Consider the following 15,435-nt stretch of genomic DNA (forward strand, 5'->3'; position numbering starts at 1 on the left):
CTATATATATCCCTAATCATCCCTCGGTTTTGTGAGGTAAGAAATGGTTCTTTTTGCCCATGTTAATATGATTTTTTTGGCCACTTTCAATCAAATGATGGGGAATGATGAGGAGGAGCAGTCGGAGGATTAACACCCCCACTTTCGCAACCCACCTGAGGGTTGAGTGCTCTATTTAGTCTTCCAAAGGTCCCTGGCAGGGCCGAGTCCCAGGTGCCCACCACGGTGATCTGCCCATGACCAGCCCGTGTGGGCACCATCCTCCTTCTTGTCTCTGTTCTCCACTCCTCACCAGGGCTCCCATTTGTTACCTCCCAAGTAAACTCATTGTGCTCGAATCCTTATTTCAGAGTTTACTGCTGGGAAACCCAACTAAGGAAAAATAAGAATATTTTTATGCTGCAACTGTTTTCTGATCATAAAAACAATACTCTTCCACTGAAGGCAATTTGAAAAATAAAGAGGTACAAAGAAGAAAACATTATTAGAACATAATTATAGTAGATATAATTATCATTAAAATTTTCATGTATTTCAATTCATACAAACAAATATAAAGTATTTGAATTGTGTTCACTATCCAAGTTTGTATCCCTATACCACTACCAAGATGTATAACTTATCAACAGCTATTTTACTTCTGTTTGTCTCAATTTTTTTATTAGTAAAATATGTACACACAGACATAGATACATAGACACACACACACACACACACACACACACACACCCCAACAGGATTGTTGCAAAGATTAAATGCAAAAAAATATATGGAAGTGCGTAGTGCAAATCAGGTGCCTAATACCCACCATTATTATTGTTTGTTTCAGAGATTTTCAGTGAAATAGAAGATCTCTCCATGCCTCATCCAGCCTACTTGGTAATCTTTACTCAGACCCACATTTTCTAATACTTAGAAATATAGAGATCAGTGTTTCTCAAATTGTGGTTGAGAAATCATGAACAACAGAATCACATAGGGGGCTTATTAAAAAGGGAAATTCCTACACTCTACTAAATCAGTCTTTGAGAAAGGGCCCTAGAATATGCATTTCAATAAAGCACCTCATGTGACTCTTTTTCTTTCTCAAGAAAGAACTCAAGAAAGCAGTCATAAATTAGGTGAAGCTAGTAAGTGTGGCCTGGGAGGCCTGACACGCAGCCTGTTTTCCCCATTTGTGGGAGTCAAGCACCCCGTGAAGAGACCCACACTGAGACTTTGTCTACTTTGAAATGTCTCAGCTGTGAAGAATCTGGGATTTGAAGCCAGAGAGACTTGAACTCAAACCCTTAGCTTTGCCATGTACTTGCTGTCAGATCTTGAGCAGGTTACTCAATCACCACCAGCCTCAGTTTCCTCCTCCATGAAATACAGGTGATATCGGTAACCACCTCCGAGGGTTTGGGATGACTAAAGAGGGTAATGATGCAGGCAGAGCAGAATGTGTGGCACTGGGCACAGAGTGAGTGCCCGGTAAATGTTTGGCATCTTCATTATCACCCATCTGCTCCCAGGAAGCACTGGAAGTGTACAACCATTAAAACACCCAACAGTGAGGCTGCAGCAGGGTTGGTTCCTCAGTAAAACAATATAACTAGAAGATAAATCTTTGACTTAAAATTGGGGTGCCAGAAAATTTACTATACAACTAATCCATTTTTGTTCAGGACAAATGCTAAAAAACCAAAGGACTACCTAGACAACACCTGGAACTGGTATCTGCCCATGTGAATCAGGAGACTGTGCAGTCACCCTGCTTACAATCCAACCTCCAAACTGCAAAGAGCCTGTCTTTGGGATGGAAAATCCCCATATTGCACAGTTTGTCATTTTCTTCTGGTATCTAAAACATGTGATCCCTCTGTTGCCCAAATTGTAGGATAAATCAGGGCTAACACTATGCCTTCCAATTATGCATTAAATTATTTCTATTTACCAGAAGGAGTTACTTTTTAGGTTTGTCTCCTATACATAACAAATAACGTAACAGATAGCATTAGCAAGTACTTTGTCAGCAGGTCATAATTTAATTTCTGTAGCTGGAGGGCGAGGGATGATGCAGTGGAGAAACATAAATAAATATTTAGGATAGTTAGATTATTTGGATGCTCATTCTGGTGCCATCACCAGCTGGCTGTGTGATCACAGGGAAATCACTAAACTCCACTGTGTTGCAGTTCCATCAGCTGCAAAATGAGAAAAATGCCACCTGCCCTACATCCCTCAGAGACTGGTAATAAGATCAAATGAGATGTCAGTGTAAGTGCTTTGAAAAAGTATGACAAAAGAACACTTATTTTTAGTAAGGGATGGAGCCTCACTTCTTAAACAGAAAGCACCCATACCTCCTTTTAAGCCACCAAACAGAATTGAAAGAGGCAATGTATAATTATAATAAAGCTCCAAAGATCTGGTCTCATGGGCCTCATCTTCCTTGCCCTCCCATTGTTGTGGCAGATGATTAATCATCAGGTTCTTGACTTCCCTCTTTGCTGATTGGCCACCCTAGGGTCGTAGCCACTTTTCAAATCCATCTTTGGGCTTTGCAGCTATGCAGGGCAAAAAGCCTTCCCTAGTGTTAGGGCATGCCAAAGCTGAACCCGGAACCCCCATTAGCCTAATTGACAGCATGACTTTCCCCTGGAGAGAAGAGTGATAATCTAGCTATTTATCTTGTCTGTAGGTTTATCACCACCGCGCTCAGGCAGAAATGTTTAAATATAAAAGTGAGGTAAGGCACATTCTTGCCAGGCTATGTGCCATTAAAGCCAGGTTGGGGGTCAGAAGCATGAAAGGGGAGCATCTGGGATTGTGGTCCTCTCTGCTGCCGCTTAATGTCTCAAGTGGCCTTGGAGTAAGGGGCTGCCCACGAGGGCACTAAAGGACATCTCTTTGTAATTGGGAGCGGGCTGGAGCTGTGTGGCCACTGCTACCCACGGAGCTGCTGCCTGCAAGTGGCTAGACTGCTGCTTTTCGGCAAGGCAGGAGAGGCCCATTAGAAACACGAAGGGGCGGTTTAATTCTGCAACAAGATGTGTACAAATGTATGCCTCCTATCGAAACCCATGCAACAGCTTCCAAAGTTAATTAAAAGCTAATTTTCTAATGAGGTGGCAACACTGGCAACAACATGAAATCAGTATGAGAGCTGCAGCCGGCAGCCGGTGAGGGAACAGGCCACCTCCTTCTTACAGGCTGGAACATCCTACCTGCATCCATTAATAAGCCTCCAGCCGTATTGTTTTAATACCGGACACCAGTACAGACTGTCACAAAGATCATAAATTGTTTTGGCGTCGCAAAGATATTGTGGATACTTATTTTACAGCAGGACTCTTTCCAGCCATAACACCGTAGGCAATGAGCTCCATTCCTGGAAATATTAAATCCAGGGGGCAGTGCCATGGACACTCGGTTATGTCAAGTGACATGGCGTTTTAATCCTTTGGGCAATTGTTAATTGTAAGCCAGACTTGCAATTAGCTTTAATAAATAGAGAGAAAGTGCCTTAAATTAACTGCACTTATGTTGGTTTTGCCTCTTGTTTTGATTTCAAACACAGAGCCACGCAGGATGACTCGTGGCCATTATCCTAATGATCTGGGTCTCCTGGCCATAGTCAGAGCGTGCCAGACACCTGTGGCTGTTCCTTGGCATTCTTCACAGGGACTGTATAATGATGTCATGCAAATAGATGCTGAGAATCTTGAAAAAAAAAATAATAACATTTCTATAGAAACTCCCGGTTTCTGGATATTTAAGATGTAACTTGTTTGTTCAATTCTATCCATAAGTAATTAAAAGACATATGTAAGATCTCCAACATAATCTAAGAAACAGAATAAAAACTTTTTACATAGTCATTCAGTGGTAAGCGGCAGGTAGAAAAATCCACTTTGAATTTTCTGCTTCTCCGGGAAGTTTCTTGCTGCCAGCTCAATAGAAGAGTCATTTTTTATTTGCTCATCCTCTTGGAAAATAGTACAGAGTTAGGGCTTTTCAGTTAGCTGGTCTTTATGTACACTCTTTCTCTCTTATTCTTGGACTCATTTTCTCTCCCTCACAGTCTTGCTTGTAGTTTCTGTCTCTCATTCTTGTATTCATTTCTTATTCTCTCGGTCTCTTGTATCTGTTCATTGTGTCTCTCTCACTCTTGCTCTCTTATATTCTTACATTCTAGCACTCTCTAGAGCACTCTAAAACTTAGAGTATGATGTTATGTCTACTTTGTTACCAGTTCAGGAAAACTTTAAGAAATGCCCCGCACATCTCACTGGCTAACACCAAGTCACAAGTCCATACTTACATCAATCACCAGAAAAGGGAGCAAGACCGTATGATTGGATTAGATTAACCAGAACCCGTTCCCTGGGGCTGGGGCTGGCCTCACCTCCCCTGGAGCAATGGCTGTGCACAGAAGTGTGGATACCTGAACAGAATTGGGGTTCTGAAGGAAGGATAAAAAGGAAAATGGCTGCTGGGTCAGCAACCCATCGTGTCTGCTATGAGGATCACACGGGAAATTTAAAGCATGGCAAACAGAGAGAACAGGATCTGAATAAGAGCTCTCAGAATTGTGTCCAGAAAAGTAAGATGACCAAAGCTGGGCCCTCTGGAGAGCAAGTAGGATTCCATGTTCTGTGAGACTAGGCCCTACCCACGCTAGCAGGTGTGAGGAAAACCTTAACTAGTCTCAGGACGAGTAAGAGTTAGGTGTCATTCTCTTGTTCTTTCAGCGGATGCTTGTTAAGTGCTGACTATGTGTCTGGCACTTCAGATGACTTATGGTCATGACAAATGAATGAGATAAGGTCCTTACTCTCACAAAACTGACTCTCTAGCAGGATAAAGAGACAATAAGCAAATTAAACAAATCAAGTAATAGATTATGAAGGATCTGAGACTCAAAAATAGTAGAGAATTCCTGGTTTAGCATAGGAGTTGGGAGTCTTAGCCAGGCTTGCTGGGAAGGCCTCTCTGAGGAAGCGACAATAAATACAAAAGTAGCAATGGGAACTTAGAACAAGCCGAACGCCCGCTGCATGTGGCAAACAGTTAAATGGCTTGTTCCAGAGACTTCTTCACCTGTCTGGGGATTATTTCACTTCCAAAACATTATCTTCATCACTGTGGTTAAAAAGTCATTACTAAGGACACACCAGCTGCTAAGAATTCTGTGTGCTTTATTGATTCATTCAATAAATATTCATGATGCACCTACTACGGGCCAGGCACTGTTCTGGACAAGAACTCAGGAACAGCAATTACCAAAACAAATGACATTCCTGGGGTCAGGGAGCTGATGTTCCCATTTAATTCTCATCCACTAAAAAACAAACAAACAAACAAACAATGAAGTAGATCCTAATCACACTTAGCAGATGGGACTACTGTCACTTAGAGATATTAAATACCTTGACTTTTGCTATTATACACACTGCCTTAAATGAACCAGTAATACAAAACAGCTGTGTTAGAAAACGCAGGTGGTAACCAAGTCTTATGAAGGCAGTCTTCCAAATATTCAGAGTAAAGACAGGTACAAACTTGTGATGGGAGACCCTACAACAAATAATGTTAAAATTAAGTTATTTATATTAAAATTGTAATTGCCTTGATACAATTGTGGTAATCTTAATGAAAATGAAAATGAGAAACTCTTCAATAATGGTGGTTGTAATCAGAATTTTGTCCACAAGGGTTCATGGATGCAAGTCTTAGGTTTATAAATTCCCTAAAATTATAGGCAATTTGAATGGCTAGGTGTACTATTTGAGGAAGGGGTATCCAGAGCTTTCATCAGGTTCCTAAAAGTCTGTTCATTCAAAATGGTCTAGAATCATCACTTCAGAAGTCAAATATATCCCCAAAGGGGGCTTTCCAATAGATTTCACTGTACGAGGGTATATTAAAGAAGAACACATAATACCAGATATTTCTAGAGAATACTATTCATCAGGAAGTCTTAGCCCCTAAATGAACTGAAGTGAGTGAAAATTATTGGACAAATATATAAAAAGTCTCCCTTACTTATATTCCAAATAAGAGCAGGGAAGGTCCAGGTTTGCAGGTCAGGTCCGATTGTACAATGCTGACAGATGACAAGTAGAGAACAGATCTGATAAGGGCTGATGATTTTTCTGCCTTTGTTGTCAAGGAGAGTGATCTTCAGATAGGAAAAGTAGGGCAAATGCTGGTAAGAGGAAATCGAAGTCTGCAATCCGTATGAAGACTGTAAGAGTTTCTATGTCTCAATTGCACTGGTCTCTTAGCTTTCAGATATTCCTTATTTAGAACTTCAAAGAAACTTAATATAGGTTCATCCATCTAACTTAGATATCCTTATGGAATCATTAAAATTTTGAAAGACTGGAGGTGGGCAAACTTCACTCTGATGTTCTAAAACAGGTCAGACAACTTGACTGCAGTCAAGGGTAGAGAATGGATTGTTTAAAATGTATTTTTGTGAGTACATAAAATGAAGCCAGGCTCATTTTCTTTTAAGCTAGTGCTTCTTAAATAAAAGATTTTGGAGATGCAAATGCAGTAAACACACTGCACTCCATAGGATGTTTAATAAATTTCCTATTTGGGAACATTTTTTTTCCTAGAGCCAAGTGCAACATGACCTTACCAATGTTAAAGATGGGAATTGGCCGACTGGATGCAAGTGGTGTCACCTACTCAAATATCTGTCTTACTGAAAGCAAAGAGATCTAGAAGCTGAATAAGTATGTTTAAAAGCGGCCCTGGAATCAGACATTTTTATTTTGGAGATCTAGAACTATTATTTCTTTTTTTTTTATTTTTTTATTGTTATGTTAATCACCATACATTACATCATTAGTTTTTGATGTAGTGTTCCATGATTCATTGTTTGCGTATAACACCCAGTGCTCCACGCAGAACGTGCCCTCTTTAATACCCATCACCAGGCTAACCCATCCCCGCACCCCCCTCCCCTCTAGAACCCTCAGTTTGTTTTTTCAGAGTCCATCATCTCTCATCTAGAACCGTTATTTCTAGATTTTGACCTTGAAAAAGTCACTTTACTTTTCGGTTTCAATGTAAAATGGGGATATCAATGTTAATCTACCTCCCAGGGTTCTGTGAGGATCAAAGAAAATGATACCCAAGAAGTGCTTACCAGTAGGCCTAGGCTGGCATAATACTCAATAAATGGTAACTTTTGTTGCTATTTTTATTCCTAGCTAATTAAATGTAGTACTTTTGGTAGTTATAAACCCAAGCAATGCTCAAGGAAAAGGGGCCCATATACTGGCATAATAAATTTTAGAACTCTTAAAAAATTATCATATGAGGGATATTAGTAATAAGTGTAATAAGCCCTAATCTCCTCACATGTTAATATAATGCTCCATTAAAATGTTATTAATAATCATTAATGTTAATTGTATTTCAGAGTGAACTCTGCCAAGGTACTCAGAGAACTGTGAAGTCATACATAATAAATGTCTAAAACATTATAAAAACTTGTGAAATAACAGTATTGATGTACATGTAAGTCGTTCGTTGAAAGTAACTGAAGATAACCACTATAATTTGCATATTTTTAAATGCGTTTCTGTATCTTAGTGTCCAGTTATTCAGAACTGTGAAAAAAGATACCAACTTCTCAGTGAATCGTTATCATAACCATCACTCACTGAGATGCTTTGCAACCACACTATTTTCAACAGGACAGGAATCCAACAGGACTGAGTTTGCTCATTCCTTAATTTGGGAGTGTGGTAGGCAATTCCGGAAGCTGTTAACCAAATGACCTTTTCCTATGACTCTACTGTGTCAGTCTAACGTTAGGACATTCCTATTTATTTATTCTGTCTTCAGTCCATTTATTGAGTTTCAGCAATCCAAGGCCAATGTAGGAAAGAAGGCATTCGACATGGGGCCAGCCTGCAGGCGAATAATGGGTTTCATAAATAATTCTAATGCTTGATGATCTGTGGTAAGTGCCTTATGCAAGGGACAGCTGAAGTGCTCTAGGGAGGAAGAGAAAATGCCATTTCAGTTGAATCCTGAAGCACCAGTACTATACAGATCTGTGAGTGAGCAGGCGGTGATAGCAGAGAAAGAACCTGGAAAGTAGACAGAGCACTAGCAAAAAGCAGAGAAGGGAAACACAGGTGAGCATTGGGGACTGAATGAGTTTATTTAGATTTAATTAGATTGGAACAAGGGGTCTGTGTAGATTAAAGCCTGAGGAATTCTTATGGACCATAGATCGAACCCCACGGGATACTGAAATTTAAGGCCAGAGAGAGAAAAGGGAAGGCACAGGGGAGGCTACAAAGAATCATGAGGAAAAGTGGAAAAGAAGGGTAATGTGTTGTGACAGAGCCAGGAGAAGAAAAGGTGTCAAGCCGAAGAGAGCTTCCAACAATGTCAAATCCCCAGACAGGCAAAGTAAGCACCGAAGAGTGTCCACTGACGTGCTCGCTTCGGCAGCACATATACAAAGAGTGTCCATTGAACTGGACAGTTGCCATTATCAGTAATCTCAGCTGGAGCAGATATGGAGATATGAGGCCCCAAGTCAAAGTGCAATAGGTGGGGAATGAAAGGGAGAGTTAGCAAACGCAGATGAGCCTTGAGAGAGATTGCTTTTGTAACACTTGGTTATGAAGAGAAAACTGAAAGCACGACATTAAGGGCTTGGAAGAAGATGCCCACTGTAGAGAAAGAGGACGGGAGATGGGAAAGAGCACGGGGTGAAGTTGGCAGGATGCGAAGCCAACAGGGCTAGACCCGTTGCTGGAAAAGGGAAGAAGAATCAGGTGGGACAGCTAAGCTTCTACAGAAAAGATGTGCCATGTGGAAGGTAGAGGAGCAAGAGAACTGAGAAAGCAGGTAGGCACCCCAAGGAGGATGATCTCAATCTGAGGTCCCTTCGAGTCTTATTTTGTAGATCAACAATCTCTAAAGTAGAGTGGGTGCATCTTAACACATTAAAGATATTTGCTATTCATTTTCTGGGCCACACTGCAGTTTATGCATGTGCTTAATTTTACAAAGGTTAGAATCTCTGTAACACTTGGAGATTGGAGCGACAATAAAAATTGTTATTACTACTCAGAATTATAGAACTTCTCTTGTAGTAGAGTACTTATAAGAGCAGTAAAACTTAAGAGATGTTGCATATTTATCTTTTGCAAAAAGATAGATACTCCAAATTTGCTGGCCTTTTCTTTATTAAAATATGTTCTTTGCTCAAGTCATAGAAGGGCATGTTCAACTGGTGTTCCTACTTTAGTCCCCACTTTTCTCAGCCTTTCTCCCTGGAGCTTCCTTGTCTTGCTGATTTCTTCATATTGACATGCCTAACGATTTCTCCAACAACCTCTCTTCTTCTCCTTTTAACTCATTCCCTAGGAGATCTCTTCCAATTTTATGACTTAAAATGTCAGCCTACATGACTTCCACGTTTGTATTTCTACCCTGGACTTCACCTTCAAAACTCAAGTTTTGGATATTCAACTACTTATTCAACATCTCCACTTATCTCACATATATTTTTGAACACCTACTGTGTGCCAGGCACTAGTTTCAGCAATTGAAATACATGATTGACCAGACAAAACAAACAAACAAACAAACAAAAAAAAACCTCTGCCCTTATAAAGCTTACAATCCAGTGGAGGAAGACTGAAAACTAGATAATACGCAGAATAACCAAGTAAAATACACATGATGTTCAAAAGTGGTAAGTGTTCAGTGTGAAGAAAAAGGCCTATGCTAAGTGTCTGGGGAATGCTGGGGGCATGAGAGGAGGCATCAGGTTGCAATTTGAAATAGGGTAGTTAGGGCAGGCCTCAGTGAGAAGGAGACATTTGAATGAAGATGAGATAGAGGAGGAAGAACGAGTCACAAAGAAAGAACAGTGAGTACAAAGGCCCTCAGGTCAAAGCATGTCTGGTGAAATCAAGACAGGGGTGAGCTGTGGCTGTGCCAGAGGAAGTGGGAGGATGGGGACACTCATTCTTCTACCTTCTTTTCTCCAAAACACTTCTCATCTCCTGGCATACTGTGTTTATATACTTTTATGTATTTTTTCATTTGTCTATTTCATATTTCTGCTTACCTACTCTTCCAGGATGTGAGCTCTGTGTGGACAGGGACTTTACTCATTTTAGCTCACTACTATATTCCCAGTTGCTAAAAGTGCCTTGCATGTAGTACAAATGCATTAACTATCTGTTGAGTGAATGAATAAATTGGAAAGAATATGCAATAGGGTAGACCTGTATCTGCCTACATATGCATTCTTTTGAAAAGACAGCAAAAATGTGGGTGTTGCTGTAGTCACAGGCTACTGAGGTCTGGGAACAAATAAATTACATGTTTTTATAAGAATATGAATGTACTATAACGCCTAGAAGGCTAAAAGGAAAAGCACAAATATATAAATATTATTAGGGAATATTTCTGGATAATACGATTTGAATTTTTTTTATTAGCTTTCACATTTTTTCTTTAATGAACATATATATTAAAGAATGATAAAACATATATATCCTAAACCTGTGATATTTGCTGTATTGAACTTTTAAAATAGAAAGAGGAGGTTAGTGTATATTAAAGCTTTGCTTTGGGATCTTATTATAATTTTTGGTTCAGTAGGCTATAATTGTGGTATCCCTCCACAAGCCACAATTTAATGAACCTGAAGCCTCATTTCTAGGACCAAAGAAGATTGAGAAACCTGGAGCTCGATAATGCTGTTTTGTTTCATTAAATGTTCTCACTGTCTGTGTGGAAATAAATGTGACTTGTTCCTGACAGATGATAAAAGGCAGCAGACATCATTAGTGTCCATCACATGACTCCTGACACCTACTGGAGAGAGGGCCTCTGTTTGCTCATGATCAGAGGTAAAAGCTTTCTACAGATTGATTTGAAATTGCTTCTTAACTTCAATGTTCAGATCTAGCCATGAAGCCAAGAGTGGCTTCCTATTCCAACCTTAAAAACCTTCTTCTGAGGTTTTAAATCATTTCAGCTCTGTATTTTAGGTTGTTTCAAGGGGCAGCAATGTTCACAAAGGAAGAGAGCTCTGTAGAATGCTTTATTAGAATTTCAAAAAAGTGCCATCTCTAGAACTGTTCATTACTAGGAACAACCTGATGCCAAGCAATTTATGATTATTAAAACATATAATTTGCATATAAATTAAATGAATTAATAAATAGCAGAGATTATAATAATGTGTTATATTTCCTTATTGTTTGCTGCTTTAATTTTCACACATGCTAAAATAAAGAACAAACTGTATAAGTTTTCTTTTGTGTTTTTGCAGAGAAGGTATTGAGAAAAATATGAATTGGAGAAATTACTCAGTCTCTATTATTTCATGAGACTGTGTCCTCAGATGGGTGTTTCCCTTAAAACCTGGCTTCTTTTTAAGAAATTGAACTATATTTTAGTTGTTTCAAAAGATATTTCTCAACATTTATTCTGAAGTAAGAAATCTTTTTTAAAGGAGCTATAAATAACCCAAATGTTTTGCTTTAAATATCATATATAATAATATTTCCTTATATCGATAAATGATAGTCTTAATAACTAATTAATATTTACTGAGAAACCATTATGTGTACATTAATATACCCAGTACCGTGGTAAAAATCAAAACTACAAGACCCCTCCCCTCAAATTATGGAGTCTGTTTAGGGATATGCAACTTACACACAAAAAATTTAAATTCAAAATATAATAAAACCTGTTGAAAACAAATCCAAGGTGACCTTATGCATTTAACCTAGAAAATAGTCAATTTCAAACTCTATTTCCAAGCAAATTCTGGGACTGGATATAATGGTGTCCTTCTGAAACTGAATCTCTCCTCAAGTCTTCCCCCAAAATGATTAATATCAAAAACCAGTACAAATAAAATTCCAAATGACTCAAGCCTTTAGCTTTACTAGGAAGTAGAATATATCATGATTAAGCTATCTTACAGTTTTTATAGAGATATAAACACCACATCCAAATGATCTCTTGAGGCTGTAGATGACAAACGTAGGAAAAAGGAAGCTGAAGAGATATCATTAAAAAGTGGAATACACAAAGCAAAGACCCCAGAGAAAGAAAGTACAATGCTAAGTGGCAAAATTTGGCGTCTGGTATTTGGTAGTTCACAGTTATCAGCTATAGGAAAGAGGTTAGAAAATGAGTTCTATCACAGAAGTCAGAAGCTTCAAAAAGCATTGCTTCCTGGAGACAATCCTAAAAGTAGAGAAAAGATTATGCCCTTGAGGATGTAGTAGAAGTGAGAAAGAAGAAAGTAAGAGGGGAATTCAGAAATAAAAGAGACACAAGGCATGCCAATTCTCTGTCTCCCCTACCACTAGGGCATTCATATAGGAAACCGGCCTTACTATACTGACAGAAGGGGGCACTCCTGGACTACAGACTCTACCCCCAAAATGACTAGGAATAGGTAAAAAAAAAAAAAAATCCAGCTAACTCCATACAAAGTTAATGGAAGGAGGAAACAGAAAATTCAACTGAAATACTTCAGCTGTTGAAATGCTCCCTACCAAAGAAGAAAAGAATAAAGAAAAGTCCACAAAACAGAATAGCACTCTAATGCAATTTTTCACTGAATTGAAAATCCTCAAATAAGCAGTTGTAGATTAGATGTAGACATGAAGATATGCATAGATGTGGATATAGATATATATAAGAATCAGAAATTTTAAAACTAAGTCCATAAGTGGGGAAAAAAGAAAGTAAATCATTAAGAGTTAATTGATCTCAGTAAAGAAACTAAAGAAAACAAGTCCATCTCAGAAATAAAGAATGAATTAAAAGGTATCCAAGGTATAATAGATTCTAGTGAAATTGAGTAAGAGACGTTGAAGAAAAGCAAGAAAACCAAGAGGATAAAAATGAGATAAGGTAACATGTAAAATGGTCAAAGAGAAAATGGTTGAAATAGAAGATATGCAAAGAGAGTTCAACATACATATAATTGAAGTCTTTGAAGAAGGAAAACATACTATTACTGATACATAAAAAAATTTTCAGGACTAAGAAAAGTAACCATTTTTACATATTCAAAGGGCCCACTGTGTATCTTTGAAAACTCAAGAACAAACTCTGAGACATATCCTAGAGAAACAGTACAAATTTAAAGACAAAGAAAAGCATTCAGGGTATACAGACAATAAGATCAAATTACTTGCAATCACTATTTAAAAAAAAAAAAAAATAGCCTGGCATCAGACTTCTCAAGGGCAACACACAAAACAAAGCAACAGTGAAAAGCAACATTTTAAAGAAATTCAAGGAAAGAACTTGCAAGCCAAGTATTTTAGAAACAGCCAACTGCCCCTCAAATGTCAAGGCAACAGAAAAACACTTTTAAATGCTTATGAATCCACAGAATTCTTTACATATGAGCCCTTCCTTGTTTGGATGAGCTTCATTCAACTAGGACAAAACCTGAAGAATTCTGGCAAAAGAATTAATGATTAGCATTTCATAGATTTAATGTTAGAATTAAGTATAAGAATTAAATGCTTAAAAGGAGGGTAGAAGCAAGGCCAGAAGGAAGAGTAGTGTGTACGTATTATGTGCTACCTTTGATACACTCTGGCAAATTAGAAAGAAAACACCTTGAAATAGAAGGAAAAGACACAGAAGAAAATACATAAGATTATTGACTGTTTTAGAGGCAATGGATGAGAATCAAGGATATCATGTAAGATTGACAGTCCACAGAGTAAAAGGTTTTTTATAAAAATGTTTTCAAGTGCAAAAAAAAGTGTAAATATAAGAGAAACCTCTAAATAAAAAAACAATGTTCAAAAATACCAAAATAATCTTTTTATAAAAGCAAAGATATATCAGAGAAACAGAGCATATACAACAAAATTCACATGGTAACTCTTACATAAAATTATACACAGAATTGATACCAGTATATGAGACACATCAAAAACTGTGAATGGGCTTGACTCATCCATTACAAGAAAAACATTTCTAATTGGCTCATGAAGCAAATATCAACTCTATGGTTCTATGCAAGGGGCCCACCTCGCATACAGTGATTCCAAAGGTTGAAATTAGATGCGTGGGAAAAGATATATCAGGAAAACAAAACTATGAGAAAGCAGGAAGTGTGATATTTGATATAGTTTTTTAATATGTATGAGGTTTGGTGGTGGGGTCCGGAGTCAACGGCCCAGAAAGAATTCTTGAGACGTCTTCGGTGCAAAATGGTGGTTTTATTAAAGCATGCAGACAGGACCCAGGGGGCAGAAAGAGGTATGGCGGAGGCTGTTGCTACCTCTGCTCCCGGCTGCCCCCCGATTGTGAGGGGCAACTGATTCTATACTTTGGGGGGAGGGGGAGTAAAGATAAGGGAAGTTCCAAAAGGATTTTCATATGTAAAGAAGACTCACCAGATACTGGAGGCCTTGCTACTGTCAAACCAAGGTTGTTTTTCCCTCTAGCAGGGCATTAACATTAAGACAAGTTGGGTGCTTCCTGGGGAAAGGTTATACTCTGCCTGCCTCAAGTGTTTGTCAATGGCAGCAGGTTATGAGGACATTTAGTTTTATCTACCTTTCCTTCTGCCTTTGTTTCCCACATCAGTATGGATATTAAAAAAAAAAGTAGAGGGGCGCCTGGGTGGCTCAGTTGTTAAGCGTCTGCCTTCGGCTCAGGTCATGACCCCAGGGTCCTGGGATCGAGCCCCGCATTGGGCTCCCTGCTCAGCGGGAAGTCTGCTTCTCCCTCTCCCACTCCCCCTGCTTGTGTTCCCTCTCTCACTGTGTCTCTGTCAAATAAATAAAATCTTAAAAAAAAAGTAGAAATCAGGCCCAAAAGTATCAAAATACTCTATAATGCTAAAGCCAAACTCACAATAAAGATATAATAGCTATGAATATCAATATACCAAATAAGAGAGCAACCATGTTCAAAAGCAAATACTACAGAAGATGCAAGAACAAGTACCTAATAATAAAAGGCTTTAATGTACCAGTCTCAGTATAAGACAAGTCAAATGGATGAAAAATACGTGTTGAAGATCTGTACAGCATAAGGTAGATTTTATGTACTAATATTGAACATAATACTATAATAGAATATACCACTTTTTAAAGTGTACATGAATCATTTGCAAAAAGTAATTATGTATTAGGTCAGATAGAAAACATGAGCAAGTTCCATAAAATAGAAATAATGCAAGCAACAATGACTGCTGTGCAGTAAAACTTGAACTTAAAAATTAAAATTTAAATAACAGACTGCTCTACCTATAAACATATATATTTTTAAAATTTCTATTAAATAATTCTTGGATTATTTAATATTGTTCGGAAAAACCCAAACAATAAGGATTGGATAAGAACAACATAAAGTATCCATTTACCGATGACAGCAGAGAATCCTTGGAAATCTTAA

At 38.3% G+C, this 15,435-nt stretch overlaps 1 protein-coding gene across 4 annotated transcripts in view; it reads right to left on the bottom strand.

Moving 5' to 3' along the window:
• The window catches only part of TRIQK (triple QxxK/R motif containing), a 167,564-nt gene that overhangs the window by 55,647 nt on the left and 96,482 nt on the right, over positions 1-15,435 (bottom strand). For 2 of the 4 annotated variants that reach the window (XR_012378256.1, XM_073892955.1), the window contains one exon: positions 6,031-6,166. The exons of the other annotated variants lie outside the window; for them this stretch is intronic. Coding sequence is in view for 1 of the 2 variants with exons in the window: in XM_073892955.1 (XP_073749056.1) it covers positions 6,031-6,166 (136 nt within the window). In the remaining variant the exon portion in view is untranslated. The remainder of the gene's footprint in view (positions 1-6,030; positions 6,167-15,435) is intronic. 4 annotated transcript variants of the gene reach the window in all.

This window comes from Callorhinus ursinus, unplaced genomic scaffold (genome assembly GCF_003265705.2).
Source record: "Callorhinus ursinus isolate GAN/ISIS: 27379988/994484 unplaced genomic scaffold, GSC_fseal_2.0 scaffold5, whole genome shotgun sequence".
NCBI classification, from domain to species: domain Eukaryota; kingdom Metazoa; phylum Chordata; class Mammalia; order Carnivora; family Otariidae; genus Callorhinus; species Callorhinus ursinus.